Source organism: Canis aureus, chromosome 38 (genome assembly GCF_053574225.1).
Source record: "Canis aureus isolate CA01 chromosome 38, VMU_Caureus_v.1.0, whole genome shotgun sequence".
NCBI lineage: Eukaryota > Metazoa > Chordata > Mammalia > Carnivora > Canidae > Canis > Canis aureus.
Genome location: NC_135648.1, coordinates 21,532,902 through 21,559,101, shown reverse-complemented (window position 1 = coordinate 21,559,101; position 26,200 = coordinate 21,532,902). Strand labels below are relative to the sequence as shown.

The 26,200-nt window shown below is 45.0% G+C and overlaps 2 protein-coding genes across 2 annotated transcripts in view; one reads left to right on the top strand and one right to left on the bottom strand.

The window, feature by feature from the left end:
• Window positions 1–374: 374 nt before the first annotated feature.
• Window positions 375–18,751, top strand: RHEX (regulator of hemoglobinization and erythroid cell expansion). The gene is made up of 6 exons (XM_077886660.1): window positions 375–462; window positions 13,427–13,570; window positions 13,792–13,892; window positions 14,874–15,005; window positions 16,225–16,295; window positions 16,796–18,751. Exons 2-6 carry the CDS (start codon window positions 13,560–13,562, stop codon window positions 16,994–16,996), a joined length of 516 nt encoding a protein of 171 aa, XP_077742786.1. The 5' UTR covers window positions 375–462; window positions 13,427–13,559; the 3' UTR covers window positions 16,997–18,751.
• The window catches only part of AVPR1B (arginine vasopressin receptor 1B), a 12,086-nt gene continuing 3,895 nt past the window's right edge, over window positions 18,010–26,200 (bottom strand). Inside the window, exon 2 of the mRNA XM_077886661.1 lies at window positions 18,010–24,449. Coding sequence (XP_077742787.1) covers window positions 24,127–24,449 — 323 coding nt within the window. The 3' untranslated portion in view covers window positions 18,010–24,126. The remainder of the gene's footprint in view (window positions 24,450–26,200) is intronic.

Here is a 26,200-nt window from a genome sequence, read left to right as displayed (position 1 = left end):
GGTTGTCTGATGGAAAGTGATATGTTTGAACTCATGCAACAAGTTAATACAAGAGATGGGACTTGAACCCAGGCCTCTTGGCTCCCCCATCAGTGCTCTTTCCATGTTACCAGGCTACGGGCATATTTGTGGTCTTTAAATGTGCGATCACATGGAGATAAAGAGACTACTAATCTCCTCCATCTACGTAAACTGTCTGCAAAGAGGAGCAGGGTAGAGCCCTGCTGAGAGAGATAGAAGGTGTTATCTATTGCTTCACTCTGCTCTACTCAACTGAGCTAGATTATTATCTTCCAAGCAGCATGCCCCCGCCCTTTTGGAAGTGGTGAAACATTTGTGACTGACCACCAATGACTGAGAAGCTTCTGGGTGGGGCTGGGGTGTTGGTGGGGATGATGTTTCCATCGGGACATTGCTGAAGCACAAGCTGGGGTCAGTTAGACCTTGCTCGTGGTCCTGGGGGTAAGTATTGTCCGGGTCAGTAGATTTTTACATTAGTTGGAGGAGTGTGTGTCTGTGAACATATATGTGCAGACGTCTCGGAGGGGATTCTCTGTCTCTGTGTTGGGATTCCAGAGTGTGGAAGTCACTTGTATTTGGCATGGCAGGAGCCTAAGATGGAGCAATTTGTATTTGATGGACATTAGTCTCTTGTTCCTGAGACCTGAGACCTAAGATGTATCTACGCTAACCAGCAGTTGTAATCAGGGCTCCGGCTAAAAGGTGCACAGACCTTGGATTCAGACAGAATTAGAGCCAAAGAACTCTGTTAAACCTGTGCAAGCCTCAGTTTCTTCATCTGTAAAATGGACATACAACCAAGCCACCTTACAGTGTTGCTATGAGGATTGCAGACCAGTAGTAGATACGGTGCCCAGTGAAGCCCTCTATCAATATAATAGCTATAAATTAATCACTCCTTTTAAGTCGAAGGGAAGCAGATCCCAGGAAACATCTCCCTGCAGAAGTATTTTCCTTTAGATTTGCTCTGAGTTGCAAAAAACGGGCATATGTGGAAGGGCAAGCCTGGGGTGGCAATTTGAAGCATTATGAATGGGAGTCAGAATGCAGGCTGCTGCAGAGGAAAGTTGTAAGACAACAGCGAAGAGTAGTAGGTGACCCTTACAGAGAGTTTACCCCCGACAGGAACTGCGCTAAGAGCTTTACAGAGATTAATTCATTTTATCCTCACTGCAACCCTGAAAATGCCGATGCTATTAATAGCTCCTCTTTACAGTTGAGGAAACTGAGGCACAGAGATGTTAAGTGGCTTGACCGAAGTTAAACCGGGAAAGCAAATCTCTGTTTAGTTAGTGCCGAAGAGTGTGCTTAGAGCCATCCTCTGGGAGTTCAGAAGGCGCAGGGCTCACGGGTGTAGATGAGGCACTCAGGGGAGACTTGGTGATTGGCTGACCTATTTCTTGCTCTGTATAGTGACCTTGTTCGAGCTTTGGCAACTCTGCTCAAATCAATACCGTGACTGAGGACGGCTGTACAATAGGCAGGGTCCAGTGTAAATGAAAATCTGAAAATCTGGGGTTCCTTTTTAAGAAATTATTAAGAATCTAGGGATGCCAGCGTGGCTCAGTCAGTTAAGCATCTGCCTTTGGCTCGGGTCAGGGTCCTACGGTCCTGGGATCGAGTCCCACATTGGGCTCCCTGCTTGGTAGAGAGCCTTCTTCTCCCTCTCCTCTCCACTTGCTATCTCAGTCTCTCTCAAATAAATAAATAAAATCTTAAAAAATAATAAAATAAAGCTGGCAACAGCAGAGTAGTAAACCAATTGAGGGGCCCTTGCATGACCAAACTGCATAGGTTGGGATGCCCATGAAGCTCTGAGACCCAACAATGAGGAAGGAATGGTGTTGGAAGCTTCCGCCGTCTCGATTACCTGCCTTGAAAAACTTTAGGAGGCAGGCATTTGACTCCCCAATTAGCAGAAGAGAAACTGAGATTCAGGACATTAAGTGGCTCCCCCAGGGTTAGTGTTTCCTCTAGGTAAATTGATTGAATTGCAACAGAATGTTGCAAAGTGCTTCTCCTATCCATGGTCTCTAAGTATTGTGCCAGGAATTGTGGTGTGTAAAATATGGACAAGACATGGTCTGAGCCACCAAAGCACTCACAAACTGATCGTAATCTGTAGCAGGTGCTTAGCTTCTCTGAAAAATAGCTGGGTGATCTATGAAACCAAATGACTTGGCCCTTTCAATTCACCCGGAGCTTCGTGGGAACCAGCAAAAATGAATCCAGGAATACTGCTTGAGTTGCTCGCCATTCTTTGTATACTCGCTGATTTAGTTTTAGAACTAAGTTACATTCAGGTTACATTTATCTATGGTCATTGCTGATAAAAGTGCCTTCCCCAAAATTACGAATCAGAAACTTTGAATGATTTGTTTTCTTCCTTAAAACTTGGCGATGCCTGTTCCTATAAATATGTATTATGAGAGGTGTGGTGTATCTGGTTGAAGCTTAAAGTTGTATTTCTGGTTATTTTGAGTCTCTCATCATTGATGCCCATGGTAGACTCAGGGAATTCTAGTACAACAAAATGCCCGAACTAGATCTATTTAGCACACACACACACACACACACACACACACCCGCTCAGTTTTAGACAGAGAAGTTTAGACAGAGGCTCAGAAAGAAGCAACATACCCAAGGTGGCTGAATTTACAAAGTCACCATGCTGGAAAGTTGATCTGGGTTCTCATTTCACATTCCAGATGTGTCCCAACCACCTGGGGTGAGGCCCCTGCCATGGGGCACTGAAGGGAATCCAGAGACGATTTTTCTGACACCCAGGACAAAGGTGATGCCCTAACTCTCTGCTGTCTCCTTCCCCGTGGTATTTGGCAGACTCCATTCCTCCCTTCTCACTGCTGGATATTTTTACTTTCTCTGTCCCCTGGTGAGTGGACATGGCAACAGTCATGGGAGCAGGGACCATTTAGGACTGAGGACTTCCCAGGACCATATGCCTATGTATCTTGGGTTGCTTATACCTCTTATCTGAAAATCATGGGTGAGCCCAGTTTTTTTGCAGGGCCCTATGGAAATGGGTACGATTTTACAGTTAAACCAGTTTGTGTTAAGTCCTCTGTTTGGGTCTGAGGATCACCATCTGTTGAGCACGTATATAAGCAAGGCACTCGACTAAACTTCTTAAATATTGTATGCAGTATGGTGATGGCTGTGGCCCCAAACAGCCCGGGTTTGAAGTCTGTCCTCCTCGTGGGGAATTAAAGCCTGGCTTTCTCCTATGTTACATGGTGAAAATAGTAGCTACCTCATAAGTTTGTTGTTCTGATGATTAAATAAGATAATTTGTAGGGGCACCTGATTTGCGCATCAGTAGAGCACGTGACTCTTGATCCTGTGGTTGAGCCCCACATTGGGCATAGAGCCTACTTCAAGAAAATTTAAAAATAAAAAATAATGAGATAGTTTATGCAACATGTTTTGCATGATGCTGGCATAGAACAAGCACACAACCAACACGTGAGTTAAAAAAAGAAACAGGTGCTGTCCTCATTTTTCAGATAAAACACTGAGGCCCAGAGAAAGAAAGCAACTAACTCATAACCAGGAAGATCAGAGCTGAAATTCCAAATCCAAGCCATCTGGCCACCAAGTCCCTGCTCCTCACCATCTTCCTGCACTTATTTGTGAGGATGTCTTGCAGCGTATCCAGCTTTCTCGCGCAGTATCTTATTTATGTGTGGCCAAATCTATACCAAACCTTGTTGAAGGCAGTGGCTTCCCCGACAGTCAGGGATGGCAGACACATTTAGCTGGACTGCTCTTCCCCTACTTCTCCATCCATCCATTGCTTTTTCTTCCAAGATCCTACTCAATGACTCCTCTCTGTGGAGTGGGGATCAATTTCTCCTCTAAGATGGTACATATTATGGATACCATTCCTTCTGATGATTCATCATGCTTTGTTGTGACATCTCTTCTGCTTTTTGATTTTTCCCATATTAATATCTTGATTTTCCAAGTATAATGTGAATTCCTGACTGTTCAGGTGGTGTTCTCTCTTTCGTCTTGCCCATCAAACTATTACGCATAAGGACATACATCTAGACCACTCCATATGTATTTGATTGATTGGAACTCACACATTTATCTGATTATCTCAATGTTTTATTAACATGGTGAGATACAATTTAGATGGTAGATAAATTTTTTACGTAGATAAATTTGGTACTATGCTAACTGAGGGGCTCAGAATTTCTGGGCTTGTTTCAATACTCTTAAAATATTTTTTTCCTTGATTAGAAAAAAGATACGGTAATTGCAGAAAACTTTGACAATGACAGATAGAATAGTTAAATAAAACATTGTCCACAATCCCAACACCCATTTTTGTTAACATATAGGTGTATTTTTTTTCTATTTGCTCTTTTTGAACAAAGTACATTTAAATGAAATCCCCAGTTTAATTTCCATATTTACATTCATGAATAAATCTATATTTGATAAGCAAAATTACTGTCAAAAAACTATTCTGGATTTGGTGAACTGAATCAGATGACTAGGGGTTATTACTAAATTAATATAAAAAAAGTTTAATGATCCAAAGTTTTCTTTTTTTTACAAATTTTCTTTCTTTTTATATTTTTAAAATATGTTTTGTATGTAGCTCAATATACCTGCATGGTACTTCTTCATGGAACAGATTCCTTCCCCAGATTAATTTTTTCTCAATATAATTTTAAATGTTGGTGTAATATTCCATTCTATACCCTCACCGTAATTTATGTAACCTTTGTTTTTCAATTAGATTGTTTCCCATTTTCACTTTTATAATCAATAGTGGGTAGGGCTACCATGTGATAATAGCTTTGGTTTCATTCCAGATTGTTTGTAAATTGTTTGTTCCATTTATCTTTTTACCATTGGAGATGGGAGGGTTTTTCTTAAGAATTTTTGTAAAAAAAAATCTAAGCCTTTTAAAGTTATATATTGCATACATTGGTTCTAACGTTTTTGTCTATTTGCCTTTAAATTTTGTTTATTTGATTTAAATACATGAAATTTTAATATTTTAGAGTAAAATGTATTTTTCCTGTCGCTTTGTTATTTCTTTCATTGTGTGTAAGCTGAGAAAGTTTTCTCAGCTTTTTATTAAGTCTAGGATTTAATAAATGTTATTGAATATGTGAATATCCAATCCATTTCCTTCTACTTTTAGTGCCTCAAATTGAATATATTTACTTCTTTAATCCCTTTGGAATTTATTTTGTTATATCATGTCTGGATGCAAGTTTCTTTTTTGTTTTTCTTATAGGTAGCTAATTCATTATTCTGTGTGCAACGTTTCTTAAAAGACACTTTCCTTCCACAGCTTTGTGAACCACTTTCGTTACTTATTTATCATACATCTCAGTGAATTTTTTAAAGTCTATACTACCCTTTAGAAGTGGTATGTCAAGGGGCACCCAGGTGGCACAGTTGATTGAGCCACTAACACTAGGTTTGGGCTCAGGTGGTGATCTCAGGGTGGTGAGATGGAGCTCTGTATTTAGCACAGGGTCTGCTTGAGTTTCTCTCTCCCTCTGCCCACCCACCCCAAATAAATAAATCTAAAAAAACAAAACAAAACAAAAAAAAACATGATATGACAGGAACCCACCTGGTCACAATTCCTTTTCACATGTTTCAGCTCTTCTCAACTGTTATTTTTTTCCCCAGATAACTTTCAGAATTAATTTGGAGTTGTAAAATAATTCTCACTGTAATTTTGATTGGAATTATATAGAACCAACAAATTAATTTCAAAGTGATTTTTTTAGTTTTCTGGATTCCCAATCTGAAGTATCACGTGTCTATTAATGTCTTTTTTTACATTATTTATTTTTTAAGAGATTTTATTTCTTTTTTCTTTAAAAAAATAATTTATTTATTCATGAGAGATACACAGAGAGAGAGGCAGAGACATAGGCAGAGGGAGAAGTAGACTCCTTGAGGGGAGCCTGATGTGGAACTCGATCCAAGGACTCCCGGAGCACACCCTGAGCTGAACGCAGGCGCTCAACCACTGAGCCACCCAGGCGTCCCTAAAGATTTTATTTCTAAGTTTCTGCAACCAATGTGGGGTTCAAACTCACAATCCTGAGAATGAGAGTCGCATGCTATACTGACTGAGCCAGCCAGGTGCCCCAGTTTTTAGATATCTCAGCACATTTTTATTATTTTCTTCAAATTCTTCTTTTTTTTTTTTTAAAGATTTTATTTATTTATTCATGAGAGACACAGAGAGAGAGGCAGAGACAGAGGCAGAGGGAGAAGCAGGCTCCATGTAGGGGGCCCGATGCAGAACTCGATCCCAGGACCCTGGGATCACGACCTGAGCTAAAGGCAGATGCTCAACCACTGAGTCACCCAAGTGCCCTCTTCAAATTATTCTTAGCTCTATCTGGTGTGATGGCTGCTAAGGCTCCTGGTCCCCACACCCCCTTGCAATTCTGTTTCCTAACTGATTATTGCTGATATAATAGGAAGAATAGCTGGTAATTTTAGAATATTTATCATGCTCTTAGGACTTTTTTGAGTACTCTCATCAATTTCACTACTTTTTCAACTGATTCTTTGGGGATGTTTAGTTATGGAATCACATCTTTTGCAAATAAGGATGATTTGACTTGCCCTTGCCCGAAACCATACCTTTTTTTTATTGCTTTCATGTATCCATTAATAGCTCAGGCTCTGGTGCCAACCTGCCTGGGCCCAAAGACCTATCATTTTGAGCAAGTTATTTAAACTTCTCCATGTCTTAGTTTTACTCTACATAAAATGGAAATAATAATTATGCTTCAATTTTTAACAGAAGAAAAGGAAAAAAGAATAAACTACCTCTTAGGTGGTCATGAGAATTAAATGAGTTAGGTTTGTAAAAGTGTCACAGAATATGCTCAATAACTATTCCACACCCCTATTATTATTGTAGGTTGGAGGTTGGAGGAACTTCCAACTTCTCAAAGTTAGAATTTCCAGGATTAATTTTTTTAAATGGTTACAGCACACATGCTTGTTTTCAAATCACCGCTAAAACATTTTGCCGCTTGGTAAGATGTTGATTAGGTATAGAAGGGATATTCTTTATTATAGTAATAATTATCAATCACATTCTTATTTCATTAACTTAAAAAAATAAGAAATGAGTATTTTATTTCATCAAATGAATATTTTTTGACACTTTAGTGAGATCATCATTTCAAAAACTTGATCTATTGATGCTCTATTCATATTATAAAAGAGGCAGTTCCCTGCAATGATGGAGAGCTGAGCTTGGTTTGAAATTTGGTTCTTCCAGCAGAGGGACGAGGGCAAATTGCTCAACATTCTCAAGCCTCACTGACTTGTCTAGGAAACAGTGATTAATGTCTATTCTTGCAGAGCAAGAGCATAAAAGAGCATGGTAAATACTCAACACTAGTATTCATTATTGTCATAGTTGATTTCCTGGATGTCCCTGGAGTAACTTCGTGATATTATCATATATTTAATCCTGTGTTCATAAGGTGTTCATAAATGACATGATCCTGCAGAGTTTTCCACCTTTTTCCTGTGCCCTGGGTCTGTATATATGCCACAAAAATTACATGTTCCTCAAAAGTTTAAAATAATTCACTTCCTAAAACTATTTGGACACCAATTTTGAGTAGATTAATTCCAAAATGCTTTTAATTTCTAAATAAATAACTATCATTTGTTCCACACTTATTACTCTGTGACAAAAGCCGTAATAACTACATCACATAGCTCATCTATGTCATCCTCAGAAGCAAGTATCATTTATATTCGTCTTATTCAAACCTGAGAACTAGTTACTATCGCTCCCATCTTACAGATAAGAAAACTGAGACTTTGAGGAGTTTAAGAACTAGACCAAGCTCATGCAGAGAATGAGCTGGAACATGAACTCAAGCTGACTCCAGTTCTCTCCCTTTCACTGCTAGATATCATGCTGCCTCCAAAACTTCTTTCTTGTTTCTTTGGTTTGATTTTGGTCTCGTTAAGTTTCCTGTGCCTTGTGGAATCAATTTTGCTAATTTATATTTTTCTAGGAAATCATTAATTTTATTGAGATCTCATTTTAAAAAATACACCTTAGGAGCCTCGTAATTTTTTTTATCTCCTCTGTTTTTGCAGCTAGATTCATTATGAATTTGGCTTATTTATGTTTTCTCCTCTTCTTGATTATTCCAAAGTGTGCATTAAATTAGGGGAGAAAAGCCTAGCAATGTGGAGGAGACAAGATGATACTATAAAATGAAAACAGATATTTTTTTCTTTTAAAATATCCCATTTCCATCCAAATTTGCTTCTCTTCCCTCTTCCTTACCTCAGTCTTTAAAGAGCAGAGTGCCTGGAGCTCAAAAGAGCCTGAGGATGACTTTCAAGTGTCTAGCACTTCATTCTCCAGGGCCTAGCAAGGACTTCTACCTGTCTCAGCTCCACGATGAACAAGGGGCAGGGCTGGGAGGAGAAGCCAGGCTCTCATCTCCTTGGCTTGTTCTCTTCCCACACCATTCAGCTGTGCTATGGCTCAAGTTTTTAATTTTAAAAATAATAAATCAATGAAGATTGCAAAAAATATTTTTAAAGGCTCTTAAAACTCTTTAAAGCTACTTAATTTTATTTTTTATTTTTTAAGATTTTATTTATTTATTTATTCATGAGAGACACAGAGAGAGAGGCAAAAACATAGGCTGAGGGAGAAGCAGACTCCCTACGGGAAGCCCAATGTGGGACTCAATCCCAGGAATCCGGAGTCATGACCTGAGCCAAAGGCAGATGCTCAACCATTAAGCCACCCAGGTCCCCCTTTAATTTAATTTTTAAAGGTTTTATTTATTTGACAGAAACAGAGAGAGAGAGAGAGAGAGAGAGAGAGCACAAATAGGGGGAGTGGGAGAGAGAGAAGAAGACTCCTTGCTGAGCAGGGAGCCCGTGTGGGGCTCAATCCAGGACCCCAGGATCATGACCTGAGCCAAAGGCAAATGCCTTACTGACTGAGCCACCCAGGTCAGTAAAGCTACTTAATTTTAAAAGATCAGTAATGCCTTAACAATATGAGAGCAATTATTGATTATTGCAATCAATATTATTTTCATATAAATAATTTTCTATTGTGCTCTAGTTTTAAACTACTCTTCATAAAATGACTCTCCAAAGAAAGCATGTCAGGCAGGAATGAGGTGCATCTTTATTATTTTACCTTAGTGTTGGGCTGTACCGACCACACAGGTCCCCAAGAGCTCCTTTATCAGTCTTGGGATTTCCACCCGGGGCCTGAAGCGAACAGAGGAAGTGTTCCCAGTACTCTGCTGGAGTGTGGTTGGGAGGTCCCTGACACAGCGCTATATTACTGTTGGTCCAAGTGTCAAAACTCAGCCAGTGAAGGAGGGGAGGACTGTCCCAATCTTAATGATGGAATGAGCCGGTGGCAAACTCTCTCATGGTCCAGGAACTCTTTTCACAACATAATTACCCTAATTTGCTCATTTCCTGGTTATTTGGTATGTGTGTGTGGGGAGGTGCAAATAAGCAGATGTTTTTGCCCACTGTCTGATCAGCAATCTGCAATTAGACCCCAAGGAACAACCTGTTCATTGCGGTTAGGGGCCATTAGCCACTTAAATAATGACATCTGTCATCATTTTCATACCTCATCCTGTCCCGGATCTTATCTTCAAACTATACTTAACATGAATGCCTGAGTTTCCTAAAGCAGACCACTCAATTTTAATAGCTCTACTCAAGTTGCCATCTTGGTGAAGCATTTCAGGGTTGAACAATATGGAATCTGGATCTTCCTCCATTTACGTCGGGGTTAGGTACCAGTAATCCCATCATAAACTGAAAATATCCTAAATCAGAAATGCATTTACTCCACCTAACCTACCAAATATCGCTTCACCTAGCCCACCTTAAGTGAGCTCAGAACACTCATATTAGCCTAGACTTGAGCAAAGATCATCCAACACAAAGAGCCTACTGTATCGTAAAGTGTTGGATATCTCATGTAGCTTATTGACTCCTGCACTGCAAGTGAAGAGCAGAATGCTTATGTGGGTACAGAAGGGTTGTGAATGTATGGGATGGTTGATCTTCATCGTTGCAGAGCTGACTCGGAGCTGCCCAGCATCAGAGAGGGTAGTGCACAGCCCACAAACAGATCCAAATTAAAAATTCCAAGTATGGTTTCTACTTTTCCACCACTGTAATGTCTAAAAATCATTAAGTCAAACTGTCATGGGGACCCATCTGTAATCACTGAGTGCTTCCTACATGTCTGGTGTTGTATATTGGTCTTTAGAAACAGCATAAGGCACTGAGCCCACACAAGAATGCTGTGGTGTAGACATGATCAATCTCCACATCTTATAGGTACAGAAGCTGAGGTACTGAGAAATGTAATAATTCACATTTAGAAGGGAACAGAACTTGGATTCTTACTGAAGTCTGTTGGGTTACATACTGACACAGGTACTGTGTGTCATTTGGCCAGCAAGATGTTCATAATATATTACAACAATGGAAGGAAGTATACGCATTATAGTTTTGTGTAAAGAGCCCAAATAAGATATTGGTTTTAAAATAATGGAACATTGATTTAGTGCAGTGATTCTCAACAGGGTGCAAGAGCTGCTGCCTTGGGATGAAGCATTTGGAAATGTGCGGGGCCATTTTTGGTAATTTTGGTTGTCACAGTAACCCGGGATGATGGTGGTCTCCTATGATGCTGAATGTCTAGCACAGCGCAAAATAGTTCTAGACAACAATGAAATGTCTGGCACTAGATCTCAGAAAGTGCTAAGAAACACTGATAAAGGGGAATCATAGTAATTTACAATGATGCCATAAAACTCAAGAGTAGTAAACTCAAATAGCTTCAGGGATCAGTGACTGAAGGATACATAATCCTTCTTAGGGCATCCAAAACTCAGTCTTTAAAGCAAACAAAATCACCTAGGCACCAAATTTGGCCCGTGGGCCTCCAATTTGGAACTTTTTAAGGGAGGTTTTTCTGATCTGGAAACATGTTTACGACATACTCAGTGAAGAGGAAAAGCTGCTAATCAGTATGATGCCATGTTTAGAAAAGATTGTATATATGGATACATATATTTACATGCACACATATACAGAATACTTATAGAAATCTGTAGAAAATGTTATGGGATAAAATGCGGGTGATTTTGTGAAATGTTTTGCTCATTTGCATTTTAAATTCCACCACAAATGTCTATTAGTTGTTTAATTTTTCATAAATAAGGAGAGAGAGGAGCCTTAAAAAAATTAAAATTTGAGTGTGGTTTCAGAACACAGCCCTTAGTGGCTTTCTGGCCATCCCCTTTGATGAAAGGAGAATAATTTCTGTGATTTAAGGACACATAATTTCTGTGATTAAGACATTGAAGATGAAGTCATCAATACTAAAGCACTAGAGCGCTTTAAAACTGAAACAACGCTGTTGGTTTCCCAGACACATTGGCTTTGCTTCTAGCCTCTTTCTGTGATTTTCATGTCTTTCGTCATGCAATAAAGCTCTCCTGGTAAAGTCCAATCACCCTTCTGCAGCTGCCTCAGAAATCAATACTGGAATCCATTTGAGAGATCAGAACCTGTTGAAATTTTAAAAGGCTTTATTCAAAATGAGACAAAAGCAAGGCATTAAAACCCTATCTCTGCCTTTTTGCAGTCAAGTTGCCCAGTCCTTCAAGATCATTGTTTTTTTCCTGAAAAATCCCCATTTGCCTCATCTTCATCATTCTTGTGTTTTATTTCCAGCATCCTGGCTCTGCAAATTTTATTTTGTGCACAAGTCATTTTTGACTGAGCTCTCTTTCTGGAGTTTGCTGACTGCTGTGTGTGTGGGGGGGGTGGGTGGGGGGGCATATACTGGATTTTCTACTCACTTGTCTGTGGACTTTGGGATCTTCCCAGAGTCCTTTCTCCTCTGTCTGTCTGGGTTGTGTCTACTTCCCGCCTCCCTGCAGCCCCTTCTTACCAGCACCTGATTCTTACAAGGCCACCTGACAGATTTTAATTTGAAAAGCAAAGGGTAGAGTTAGGTGCCTTCGGGAGAAGTAGCTAGAATTTATTATGTCATAAAGGGGGGTAGGTTGAGGAAGTATGATGATAAATTGGGTATGTGTTGCTCCCAGCTTTTGATCTTGTGAAGAAAAGTCACTGCCAAGGGCTAGCTTGTAGGTAGGTATGTGAAAGAGATGGCGGTGTTTTCTCTCTGGAAACTTCTAACTGGCCAATGCCTCCAGCCCTGGGAGGCTTTGGTGGCAAATCCCACATATCTTCTTGCCCATCTCTGCTTTCTCTCTCTCTTGACTCTTGGTCCAAATTCTTAGAAAGCCCCAGTGTGAGAACCACAATCAAAACAAAAGTTTTCAAGACTTTCCACACCACCCTTAGCATTTGGAAACTCTAATGGGGAAAATAAGCCTCGGTGGCACTTAAAGTCTTTTGAAGGTTTATGGGCTGCTGCGGGACAATAGGTGGTTGTGTCCCTGTCTCAATGCCGAGTATCATTTCGAAGGCTTTGAAAATATCTTACCTTTGTCCTAGAGTAAACTCCATATTTGGCAACATGCTGATGAAATTCAAAAGCTTGATTTTTAAAATCAACATATTCATGGGATATAATGGCATCCAGAGTCTTGGTCCCCAAAACCCCATGAAGCCATGCCTGGTGTGCATGTGAGTACATGTATGTAAGATTTGGATTTCTTTTTTTTTTTTTTAAGATTTTTATTCATTTATTTGAGAGAGCGAGAGAGAGAGCATGAGCAGGGGGAAGGGCAGAGGGAGAAGCAGACTCCCTGCTGGGTAGGGAGCCCGATGTGGGACTCGATTCTAGGACATGGATCATGACCTGAGCCGGAGGCCGACACCCAACTGATAGCCACCCAGGCACCAAGATTTAGATTTCTTTAATGACTCTTTCTGACTCTATTTGCTTGAGTTGACATCCCTGGTACTTCTGGCAGCAGACTCTCCGGGAGCTGAGGCCAACGGGCGAGGATGCAGGCTTGGATTTAGAACCCAAATCCATGCCCAGCCGCTGCCAGCTGCGCGACCTCCAACGTGTCCCCCTGCAGTCTGAATCTCCCACTGCTCGTCCTTAAAGGAGGGGTCGTGATATCCCAGACACGGGACCGTGTGGGTTAGGTAGGTGTGTGTGCCAGTGGCTCAGCGCTGTGGCTGGCACAAGTGCATGCCCACCCGCTGTCAGGTGCGACTATCTAACTACTAGTTACTGCCTATTTTGTAGGTTCAAAAACTGAAAGCTGGGGAGAGCAAAGACTCCCCCCACTCCCGGCCGCTGAGTTTGCCTGAGGGGAATTGGGGCATAGATTCCAGGAGTCCTGACCAGCCACCTTGCCTCCTGCAGTTCTCCTGGCCTGCCCTGTGGGGGACGCAACGTGCAGACGTGGTGCCCAGAGTGGTTGCTCCCAGCTCTCTTCCTTCTGCCCCCGTAAGAGCCTGAGCTTCGTTGATTCCCCGGGCTGCCCTGCAAGCTCATCATGCTGACAGAGTGAGTGGGGTTCCAGTGAGACTGACTGGTAAAACTGGCTTTGGAGCATGCACACCACCCTCCCCGGCTCCCCATGCCTTACTGTCCGGAGAGGCAAAGGGACGTGCCCTGAGACACACAGCAGCACCAGATGGCTGGCTCTGGCTGGGGGCAGGGACGGGTTTGCAGCTGCATTAGAATCTCTGCAACCTCTAACTCTGACCTTTCTCCTTTCCCAACAGAGACATGAAGGTCTGGCATGGTTTAGTGATTGCAGTGGTGTCCTTCATCCTACAGGCCTGCCTCTTCACTGCCATCAACTATCTGCTCTGCAGGAACATGGGTAAGTGGCCTGGCATTTCCCTCCTACCACTTGCAGACACCATCCTCCAGCCTATAGCGCGACGATCCCCCGAGGACCCTTTTGAATACCTCCTTGAGGATCCACTGGGCAGATCATCCTGTACGGGGTAACCTCCACTCTGACCCGACCTATTTCCAGTTGGGGATGACAGCCCAGAGCCCTTCCACCACCCAGACCCTCTACCTAGAGACAACCTCCTGCAATGCTTAGGATGATGGGCTCATATAGCCTGGGTCTGACTAATTTTCTTCATCACTGCCAAAGGACTCAGTGTGGTGAAGAAATGGCTTTGAATTTCAACAGAAGGAAGTCTGGCTAGACTAAGAGATTAGCTTAAATTCTTAAACTGATTCACAGTGGAAAATAGAGAAGTTCTGTTCTGGGACGGTATTAAAATTAGGGAAAATAAAATAAAGGAAGTCTAGGTTTCTCTAGCCATTCATTCATTCATGCATGCATGCGTGCATTCATTCAATATAGCAGGAAACAAAACAAAAGTCCCTGTCCTTATATAACTTATATTCCATGGGGGGCACAGACAACAAACTAGATAAACAGGTATACACACGTGTGTTGGATTATGGTGAGTCCTAGGGAAGAAGAAGAAGATGAAGCCAAGCAAGGAGAGATGAATTAGATGACGGCCAGCATCACTGACATGCCGACATTTGAGCATAAACCTCTGGAAGTGAGGAAGCGAGGGACATCTGCAAAGGCTCTGAGCAGACGGGTATTTGGTGAACAGCAGGAGCAGAGAGGCCAGGGTGGCTGGAACTGAGAGGAGGAGGAACAGTGAGGCTTGTACTCCAAACGAGTTGAGGGGTGCTGCAGGGCTTTGAGTGCAGTGGGAGGTTTGAAGAGGGCTCTCTGAACGTTTTGCCCTATCGAGGGTGGTGCCAGAGGCAGGATGTGCCTGGCCTGGAGAGCTGCCACTTTTGACTGTGGCTTTGTCCGCTTTAGCCAAGAAGAGTGAGCGGATACTGAAAGGGGCCAGGCTCCAGACCCCCGGGCCCGGCCCTGCCCACCGTCAGCCACTCGCTGCCCAGGAGAAGGAGACTCGGAGCACCCCTGTGTCTGAGCCCCATTATAGACGTGAGTGAGGGGGGGACAACTTGTCATAAAGCTTATTCTTCTGTGCCCGGGCCCCTGGGGAGCCGCCCTGCAGCAGCGAGCCCTGCCCCTGCCAGCCCGACCCCCGGCTGGAGGATTCCTTGCACCCACCTCCGTGAAGGCCCCAGCAGCCTGCCTTTTTCAGTAAGCTGCTCTTCCTCTCGCATCGGGCCATCCCCATGGGTTTGTGTGGCTCTAAGTTCTTGTCCAGGTTTGGTTGAATGTGAGCCACTGCAGAGGGGGACTGGGCTTGTCTCTGCTCCTGTCTTTGAAATATTATGGTGCCTGTTTTACCTGGCCACTTCGTGGGACAGCCAGGATGTCTGCCTGCGTCTGGCCACGGTATCTGGATATTTTAATAAACATGAGTCTTGGGAATGGCTCAAATCTCCATTCCCATGTGGTGAGTGACCCAACAAGAACGCTGCCCTCTTGTTTTCTCTCTCAGGGCCAGGGAGACGCACCGGGTCACTGGTCACACAATGGAAATCACTGCTTCCACAGCAAAACAACTGCCGCACTTTACTCACCAAGGATCACACTTTTTCTAATGATTTATCTCTTGGTTGATTTGCATTTGCTCCAGCCTTCTAATTTTATCTTTTCAGTTGAAGAGATCTGGTTGTCAGGCTTCCCCTGCACTGAGGTAAGACCTCAGAGAACCACAAGAGACCACTCACAAGAATTCAATGTTCCAATGGAAACGGAGGGACCCTGGCCCCATCGTGACCCTGGCCCTAGGGTTTCCCCGGAGCCTGGCCAGAATCTGAGACTCTGGTTGCCAGGGACCTCAGAGGTCATCATCTAACCCTCTTGCTTCACGGGGAGCAAAGCCAGACACAAAAAGGGATATCACTTGCCTAGAGTTAGTGACACATTTAGTGCCAAACCTGTGCCCAGGACTGAGGAGGCTAGAGCTGTTTGCCCGGGGCCACACCGTGTCAGCGTGTCCCTGATTATCCCTCCCAACACAATCAAGCCCAGAGTGTTTGCTATTCATTTCAGATGGAGCTGGATGGAGCAGCGGTGCCTGGACTCTTGGGCACGTTCCTGCCTATTTGGAGAGGCTCCCAATCCCTCTTCTCCGCTTACCTTTACGTGGCTGGCTCTGCCTCTTTGTCTCCTTCTTCCTTCCATTGTGTCCATTCCCTGCTAACACCCTCCAGCTTTCCTTAGAAGAACAGTTTCTATTTCTCCCTAGATGGCAGCGACACATCCTCAGATAGCTCCAACAGCTCCGACAACTCCGACAGCTCGCCTCAAAACTGCCAGGTAATGGATACCCCTAGTGACCCCAGCCCTTTGTATGCAGTTGGGGTCCTTGCTGTACAAGACTGAGCAGCCAGGTCACCCCTGCTCCAGAGATGGGAGCAGGGAAGGAGGGACTTCTTGAGCTTTTGCAGCATCCTTAGGTGACAGGTGGTCAGGCTCGTAGCAATATGGATCATCCACACAAAATGGGTCTGGGTGGGCTGTAAAAATGCAAGTGCCAATGGACCACCTCCTCCTCCCCATACGCCAGTCACTGGGCCAAAGTCTGCTTTGAGTCCTGAGACTGAGTCTCCACATCTTTCCTTAAACTGATGAATTCCCTACAGACAGCATTGGCAATCTTCCCCACTCCCCCTTCCCTGCTCTCCAACACAGACACCTGCAAGCCACTTCTTTCCCTTCCAGCCTAGGGTGAGCTGAGCCTCCTGGAGTGAGAGTTCCATCCTGGGGTCCCCTGGTAGGAATTTTGATGCATATTTCTCTGTTTCCCCCCCACTAAGGCCACCAAGGATGTGAATTACACACAAGTGGTCTTTTCAACCCCTGGAGGACTAAAAAATGAATCTGCTCTGGACTATGAGAACCTAAAGGAAACCACAGATTATGTCAATGTCTATCCGAAAAGCCACAAGCCCAATTTCTGGACTTTTGCGAACCCTGCTGACTCTGAGCCAGTGGAATACACTCAAGTGGCCATGTGAATTCTAGGTTTTAAAAGGGGTGAAGTTCTCTACAAATTCTTGCACTTACTTTGTAGGGGAATTACTTTTTTCTTCTTTAAACAAGTCATAGGAGACTAAGTAGGCCTGTATCTCACTCAGCAAGAAAGATTGAGATCAGATGTCAGGAAGAACTTCCAAGATAAGTATGGATGAGTGGAGGTATCAGTAGAGAAAGCAGTAAAGTCTTTCTCCACAGAAAATTGTGGGGGGAAAAGTCTTTAATCAGCTGTAGTAGAGTTCTGTTTGGCAATCTTACCATTTAATAACTCTTTGAGCTCTTTAATGTTTGGCAACAACTTCCTTAAAAGTTTTAAATAAAACAGCAACTGCCACTTGCCACTTCGTCTCTCTTGCCCAACCCTGCATGTGACCCCTCCTTGGGTCTGTGTCTTGCTGAGCAATCCTGCTCTGTCCTCAGCACTTTGAACAGGCCACTTAGAAAGCTCCCTATCCTTCAACCTTTGAATTCCCTATTTCTGAAGAATGAAAGCTGACAGAGTCCTGGTAAATACCAGCTAGCATCACAACCTGTGATTCCAGGGAAAAATCTCCCCAAACTCAACCCAATAAAATGTAATATTCTTTCCTGGTTTGTTGTTTGTTTGCTTTAAGCCAATTAGGAATAAAAGGACACTTTCTTAACTTGATTAAGAACAGCTTCTCTCAGGGCTGCCTGGGTGGCTGACTCAGTCAAGTACCCACTTTCAGCTCAGGTCATAACCCCAGGGTCCTGGGATCAAGTCCTACATCGGGTTCCTTGCTCAGCGGGAGCCTGTTTCTCCCTCTGTCTCTCTGCCTGCTGCTCCCCCTGCTTGTGCTATCTCTCTCTGTCAAATAAATAAATTAAATCCTTAAAAAAAAAAAAAAAGAGCAGCTTATCTCAATCAGCTGATTGCATGATACTTATCAGTAAGGTCACAGGTGCAGTTTTATTGAATCCTGAAAGAAGTGTCCACAAGCCTGTCATTTCCTTCATCGAACATTGCCATAAAAGTTCTAATTGGTGGAATAAGACAGTTGACTAAAATGAGGGCTATTATAAAGGAGGATAAAATTTGTCATCGTTTGTAGATACCCTCGCCCTACGAGATCTCAGACAATTAACTTAAAATGTTTTAATTGATAACATGCAGTAAGTAAAAACTAGATAAATATACAATATATTTTTCCAACAGCCAATAAAGACATGAAATGAAAAAAAAATTTGCTCACAATAGCTAAAAAACCATCTCAAGAAATGGATGACCTAGGAACATGCCTGGCCAAATTCAAGCACTCAGGTCTTAGAGAGGATTTGTTACCCGTGCTCTACCTGCTGGCCATAATCGACCTTTCTAGCCCTGGAGCACAGGGGGCAGCTTTCATCTTCCCAGGTTCCTCTTCCCAAGATGATCTGAAGAAATGGTTCTGGCTTCAGTGTCTGGGCCTGCGCAGTTTTGCCAGTCTACGTGTCCCTCCACCTTTTGCCTACCACTGTTGTTACTTTCCTGCTATAATTTGAATATTTGTGCCCCTTAGAATTCAAATGTTGAAATCCTAACCCCAAGGTGATGGTATTAAGGATGGGGCCTCCGGGTGTGATTAGATGGGGAGGGTGGTGTCCTCATGTATGGGATTAGTGCTTTCATAAAAAAGACCCTGCAGAGCTCCTTAGCCCCTTTTGCTTTTTGAGAATATAACCCATGTAAAGTCTGGGTTTCTGGTTGAAACCCAGAAGAGGGTCCTCACCAACCGTGCTGCTACCCTGATTTTGGACTTCTAGCCTTCAAAATTGAAAGAAATAAATTTGTGTTGTTTACAAGTCACCTAGTTCATGGCATTTTGTTATGGTAGCTGGAATGGACTAAGACATCTTCTTAGGAAGCTTTTCTTAATAGAGAAAAAGAGATTTTTATTGATTAGGGAGGCAGAATGAGGAATAAACACCAACAATGTCACCACCAAAACACTGCCTTTGTATCTAGAAATGAAACTGCTTCTTATTGATCTCTTTTAAAAAGGAAAAAAAAAAAAGGAATTTACAGGTATGTTGAAGAGGTTCAGATGAGTCACCATACACACTGAGTCTGGGCAGGGACACCTCTGAGACAGGTCCAACACCAAGAGAGGGGACAGCTAAGGTAGCGTGGATGGAGTGCCTGCTTTCTGCAGGATTCTGGAAAGGCCCTGGGATTTGGAGAAGCATACATTTAAAGAACACTTGAACATCTGGGTGGGTGAGGTCAAGGCACTTCAGACCCAGTTGCGGGGACAGGCAAGAGCATGTACCAAACCTGTGATAAAAAGGAACTAACACAGAGCAATGAAAACAAACCCTAGAAGTGTTTGGGCAGAATGGGTATGGAGTGTTAAGATCAGATGTCATCAGACTAAACATCCCAGAGAAGGGTGATTTCTGACCTCAGTTTAGAAAGATGGCTAAAAAATTGATTGATAGGAGAAAAGGCAGAGGGAAAGGGAGCAGGCCCACCTGATGCAGGCTCTCCATAAATGCTCCAGGGACTGACCTGTACGGAACTACAGGAGAACTATCTGTGACTGGGCCCCTCGGAGTGGGGAGTGATGTCGGGGAGCACAGGGGTCTGAATGCTACTGACCATCTAATCAAGGTCTGTAATGAACTCTGCTGTGATTGGCTTCAAAAGTATGACATTTGTAACAAATAAATACGTCATGGAGGTTAACAATATCTGGGGATGGCATTCTTAGAGAACACCGTCTCTGCATGCAGTTGAACACGTGACTCTACCCAGTGAGTAATAGAGACTGGGCTGACCGTCGGTGACGCAGAGGACTTCTCCGATGCCCCGATAAGGGAAGAGGCAAGTTCATCTTATGTCCTAAGGAGTTTGGGCCAATAAGCTGATGACTGAGGCCAGCTAACAGTTTGAAGTGATCCTCAAATTCATTGCTAACCATGTTGCTAGAAATAAAATGTCCTTTTGTATGTAATATCTCCGTGAACTTAGAAGGTCAGCTGTGTAAATCTGTACCAATGGTTGCTTGTATGAGTAATCACCTTTCGAGGAACTCAGTGTTCAGCAAAACGAAGTCACTTTCTTCCATGTCGTATGCCATCGGAACATCCAGGGAATGACCGAGTGCCCCACTCTGGATTCCTCCATGAGTGTGCACTGGATAAAGATCTCTTCCAATTTATCTTACAGGGGCACCTGGGTGGCTCAGTCAGTTAAGCATCTGTCTTCTGCTCAGGTCATGATCCCAGGGTCCTAGGATTGAGCCCCATGTCTGGGTCCCTGCTTGGCGGGGAGTCTGCTTCTCCCTCTGCCCTTCCCCATTCCCCACACCTACTCATTCTCACATCTCTCTGTCTCAAATAAACAAATAAACAAATAAGTAAAATCTTTTTTAAAACTTTCTCTTACAAGATACAGAGAAGCTGATTTGCTACTAGCAACATGTAGATGGTTGATTACACATCATTAATGTACTGGGACTAGATAGTGGACCAGAATAAATGTGACTAGTCTTCAACGGAGTCGTAATCTAAAGGAGCAAGCATCCAAATGCCCACTATTACTGCAGTAGAACTCCGTGTGGTATTACGGGCCATAGGGACCTACTGGGGTGAGGAGGTGTTTTACGTCCGCCATCAGTGGGTTTTTTGCTCCCGAGATCAGGACACATTTCTGGGGCCAGCGGACTCTCAAAAGGCCTCCTTCTGGGCAGCCCTGGTGGCCCAGTGGTTTAGTGCCACCTTCAGCCCAGGGTGGGATTCTGGAGACCCGGGATCGAGTCCCACGTCGGGCTCCCTGCATGGGGCCTGCTTCTCCCTCTATCTGTGTCTCTGCCTCTGTCCTTCTCTCTCTCTCTCTCTGTCTGTCTTTCATGAATAAATAAAATCTTTAAAAAAAAAAAAAAGAAGGCCTCCTTCCCCATGCCCCAGTATCTAAATTGAACACATTATAATAAATAACTCCAGCTCCTCTGTGTTTTTGAGCTCTCTCAAACACTCATCTTTTCAGGCAACAATTTCTACATTTGGTCCCTCACCTTGCCTTTGTTCTTTGCCCTTTCTTGACAAATATATCCTCCATGAGAGAGAGAAGCATGTGTTCAGGTTATCTCTGGAGAACTGGGTCAAACAAGGAGCCAAGACTCCAGAACTGTAGGGAAAGGTAGCAGATACTAGAGTGAGAGGCTGCCGGCTTCCCCAGCCTGCCCTGGGGGTCAGCTCAGCTTCACTCACTTTCAGCTCCAGACTGCCACCGTGTGGCCCCAGGGCAAATGCCAGGACGCTCCTGTTTTGCTCTTAAGTGGGTGAAGGTCCCTCCCCATCCCTCAAACTCTCTTCCACATCACTACCCTAAGCAAGGGGAACAAATCTTATTTCAGCTTGAACATCCTGTTGTCACTGCACCTAGGAAACAAACATGGCCAGACATTTCCTGGTTATGGAGTTTTATTGGTCACTTTCAACCCCATCTCTGGATTCCTCACCTAGGAGTGAGCCACTGCAGCCTGGGCTGAGTCTCGAGCTCCTTGATAAATAAAAAGACCTATTTACATACAAAACACAGACACAGACATCTGGAAACATACTGGCCTATATACCAAACGACATAAAAAACCCTTCTGAGAAATCTCCATAGTCAACCAATTCGCCTCCTGCCATCCTCTGTCCTGCCCACCCCTACCCCCTACTCCCACGGGGGTTCTAAGGGATTGAAGTATTTCATAGAGTCCACAGGATGGCACAAACATTTCACAAAAGTGCCCAGCCCGGGGACAGCCTGGTTCCACTCCTCCTAGGGTTAGCTGTCAGAAATGAAAACAGAGACCCTCCTCATGCTTCCCACAGGAGCTTACTCACCAGATGCAATCTGGAGCCAGGCCATGGTAGACTGTCCTATAGTCCAAGGTCTTATAGCAACCCCCACCCACAACAAAGTAGACATTATTGTTTCTACTGAGCAAAAAAGGAAATCATTGAGCAGAGAGATTAGAGGACTTGCCCAAGATCCTGTGAGAGCAGGACTCAAACCCAGGGCTTTGGAATGCAAAGCTGATGTCCCTTCTCCCTCCTGGTCATCACGATGAGCCATGGTTTACTCGGCACTGACTAGGGCACGAGGGATGGGATCCGTGGTGAGAAAGGCAGGGGCTTGGCTTATGTACACAGGGCAGGAGGACCTTCAGCAGCTCATGCTGACAGGGGAGGCCCCTGAGCCCAGCTCCACCAGGACAGATGCACAGGGAAGGAGCAGTTGGATGTCAGGGACTGATGTAGGCAACAGAACGTAGTGAAGAGAGACTGTGGGCCCTCACGTCTGCCCTGAACCTGGGTCCCATTAGGGTCTGTGTCCCACTCCCTGGTTCCTTAGCACTGAAGGCTTGGGATGCTTTGCTCTCTCATAACTCAGCTTAGGTTCTTTTCTTTTAAGGAAGCCGAAGAAGGCTTCTCAGAGCTGAGTGACCTCTTAAAGCTCAAAGTTGCAGTCATTTCCTACAGCTTCCCTCAGAGTGAAGGGCAGAGAACCTGTTCCCTGGAGCTGCTCTCAGGAGCTGTTTGTTAGCCTGGCGGCCTTTCCACTGGTAGACAGCTCTTGAGTCCACCAACCACTTTTACGTCCACAGTCCTATTTGACCTCATAACAGAGATGAAGGATCAGTCGACATCCTCCCCATGTCGGTTATCATGGTGGCAGAACCAAGACCCGGTTCTCCTGACTTTCCAGCTGATGCCCTTTCCACTGCCAAGACCATCTCTTAGTTTAGAACCAGAATTCGGGTGGGGAAGCCACCCCGAGATTTAAGTCCCACTGGAGATAATGAGGAGGAGCAGGGCAACGTCCCAGAGTCTATCTGCTCTGCTGCCTCTCCCACTTCAGTAGCACTGAGTTGAGGGCAAAAGTAGACAGTCTGGCCATTGCAGGATTCACAGCCACCAGAATTGAGTCAAAGGGTATAAATGTCATTGCCATGAGAATCCAACAATTCTTCTAGAGCTTGCTGGTTAGAAAAGGCTCTGCTGTAACCCCAGGCCCCAGTCTTGCAAACTCACGACAGGGTAAAGCTGGGAAAGATCTTTTGGATCATCTCTGTCCTAATAAGTGAGAAGACAGAGGCCCAGAGAAGGGAGGGGACCTTCCCGAGGTCAGAGTCGTGTCTCAGATCCTGGGCTCTTGACTTCATCACAGCATGCATGGCTCATAGGGAAGCCCTGAAAAACCTCAAGGAAATCCAGAGCCATGATTCAGCCACATTTTCTGTAAGGTTGTTTCCTCTGGGCCAGCCCCGAGGAGGGCGAAGTGCAAATTCCCTTAGAGAAGGAAGGAGAGCCACCAACGAGTGCTGCCTCAGAGGCTTCGCCCACTCTTAATCTTACTGTGATCATTTTCATCTTCTTCTTTCCTCCCTCCTTCGCATACTCCCTTCCAGTGGGTCACACCGATGAGTCTACTTTGCCCTATTACCTGTCCTGTAAAGGTGGATGATACGGGGAGAAGGAACACGAGCATTTGTGGAATTTTTACTAGCTGCAGGTGCTGTACCAAATCCTGCATCTCCCTTCAGTAGACAGGTGGGCACAGCAGGCAAAGCCGAGGTACCTGTTCACCCACCCCTCTTTGGTTTCCTTCATTAAAGAAGCCTCCCGCTACAAAACAAACAGACAAATCCAGGATGGAGATAGAGAAATAGGATCCTTCTCACAGGTTTTCACTCCTCCCCTCTCCCGGCTGGCTGGGTGTGCTAGTCGGGATAGGATGGGACAACGAGTCAAGGCGGGAGACCGGCCTGAGTCCCGGTCCTCTGTGAACCCCTAGTCAAGGCCGTCCTAGGCCTGCCTGAGATCTGGGGCACCACATCCACCACATGGGTGAGTTCCAGGTACACTGTAAATGTGCGGGATCAGGGAAACAGAGGCTTGACTCTCCCCGATTTCCAGGGTGTGAGACTGCGAGCACACGAGGGTCCGCCGGCACACCAGAGGCACCTGTAACATCAAGGGCAGGGCAGCCATTCTGGCCTCAAAGTGGTCTCCCCCAAACTCCAACCCCAGCCCCCCCAGCATTTACACCCAGTGCTGAGATGAGCAGAGATCCTCTGCTAGCCCCATGGGCACACCCTGCTCTGGCGAATGTTCCCTAAAAGGCGACGGTCTCTGTGGAGGCCTCTGCGTCCACCTGCGCTGAGTCTTTGGGTGAGCCTTCAGGCCCGGGGCCCCCACTGAGGCTGGGGCTGAGGGTGAGGGGGGGCAGGCCGCTAGAGCGGGTCAGCAGCGTGGTGCGGCGGCTCGAGGGGCTGTGGCTGGAGAGCTGGGGGCGCGCCTGGGGCCCCCAGCAGCAGGGCAGGTGGCGCAGCGGGCGCGGGCGCAGGTGGCTGTTGAAGCCCATATAGATCCAAGGGTTGCAACAGCTGCTGAGGTTGCCCAAGAGCATGGAGATGGTGAAAGCCACATTGGTTGAATCTGCAGAAGAAGAAGCACGAAAAGTCTTGGAATTACAGAGCTGGATGGCACCTGGGAGAGAGTCCAAGACCCCACTGCACAGAGGGGGGAGACAGAGGTCAGAGATCCGAAGGCGGGGAAGGACTCCCTTGAGTTCTACCATGAGAAAGGGCATAGCAGGGACTTGGAGCTGCCTCTCTGGCTCCAGAGTCCTTCATCTCTGGGTCTTGCTTGTAACTTCAGAATAAGGTTAGGAGCTAAGGTTTACTCCAAGTTGACTTTGGAGGTGTGAACATAGTCTGGGAGAGACCGGCCTGAATAGGAGGTAGTATCTTTGTTCCAAAACTTAGACCTCTAATGGATGGAGATCTAGAATGACAGCTTCGGGCTTCCCAGGTGGCTCAGTGGTTTAGCGCTGCCTCAGCCCAGGGTGTGGTCCTGGAGACCTGGGATCGAGTCCCACGTCAGGCTCCCTGCATGGAGCCTGCTTCTCCCTCTGCCTGTGTCTCTGCCTCTCTCTCTCTCTCTGTCTCTCATGAATAAATAAATTAAATCTTTAAAAAAATAGAATGATACAACTTCTGTAAATCATGCAGGGAACATAACTGTGATTCTAGACCAAGTTCAGACCCCTTTGATTCCCATTCTCATTTATGTCAAACAGATGGGTGCATCCTGTCCTCCTTGGCCCTAGGGACAGTCCCACTCATCAGGCAGTGAGCATATGAGACCTGACAGTGCCAGGGCTCTGGTGGGGGCTGGGTGGGCAACAAGCCTGACTGTCCTGCAGGTGCCATTGCATCATCTCCAACAGCAGTGGATGGGCAGCTTCTAGGTACAGAGCACCCAGGCATCTTATTCCAGACAAATACTTGTTCCACGTCCACAGAGATTATACCCAGGGAAGCACCATCCTACAGGGAAAAACTAATTTCTCTCTTGGGCAGTCAAAACGTGAGGATGCAGACTGAAAAGATGTCTTCCAGACACAATATTCTTTCTGAAGACTATATAAAGCTCTACATACCAGGAGGAAACTTCCAGGCTGGACCCTGAGTACCCGCTAGATGCACCACATTCCAGCCATGGCACAGGCTGCACACTGAGGTAACTTGTTCTTCAGCAGAGCTTATAGAAATAACTGAGAACAATGTCAAAGCTCTAGTGAATCTTAGGGGTTATGGCATAGACTGGAAGCCAGGTCCACGGACTCTAAGGCAGCAATCCCAAACCCTTGTGCAGTTTCAACCAACAAACTCTAAGGCAGAGCTCCAATGCCTGCTCTGTAAAGCTCTGTGAAATCTTTTTTTTTTTTTAAGATTTTATTTATCTACTCATGAGAGACACAGGCAGAGGGAGAAGCAGGCTCCCCGAGGAGAGCCCGATGTGGGGCTCGATCCCAGGACCCTGCGATCATGACCTGAGCCAAAGACAGACGCTCAACCACTGAGCCACCCAGGTGCCCCCAGCCCTGTGAAATCTGCAGACACTCTGGTTCCTTGGGCATCTCTCTTCCATAGCCGGGCTGTGAGACCAAGCAAAGGGAAGACACAGGGTCAGAACATTTGAGAGAAGACATGAATCACAGTGGTGAGAAGCTAAAGTCATCTCGGCCTGGACTGACCTATGAGGGCATAGAAGTGGGGGTGTGGTGGGAGCACCTAGAGATGCAGGAAGGACAAGCCTCAACAGCAAACAGAGCCTCCTTCATTTTCCCTGCATTCTGGTCTGCTCCCCAGTTCACAGAATACCGGGGAGCTGTGGAAGATGTG

What these genes read in the sequence shown, in the direction of transcription:
- RHEX (XM_077886660.1), top strand. An exon ending in GTCTGAGCCCCATTATAGAC is followed by an intron (nt 15,006 to 16,224) that starts GTGAGTGAGGGG and finishes ATTTCTCCCTAG; the next exon opens with ATGGCAGCGACACATCCTCA. An exon ending in GCTCGCCTCAAAACTGCCAG is followed by an intron (nt 16,296 to 16,795) that starts GTAATGGATACC and finishes CCCCCCACTAAG; the next exon opens with GCCACCAAGGATGTGAATTA.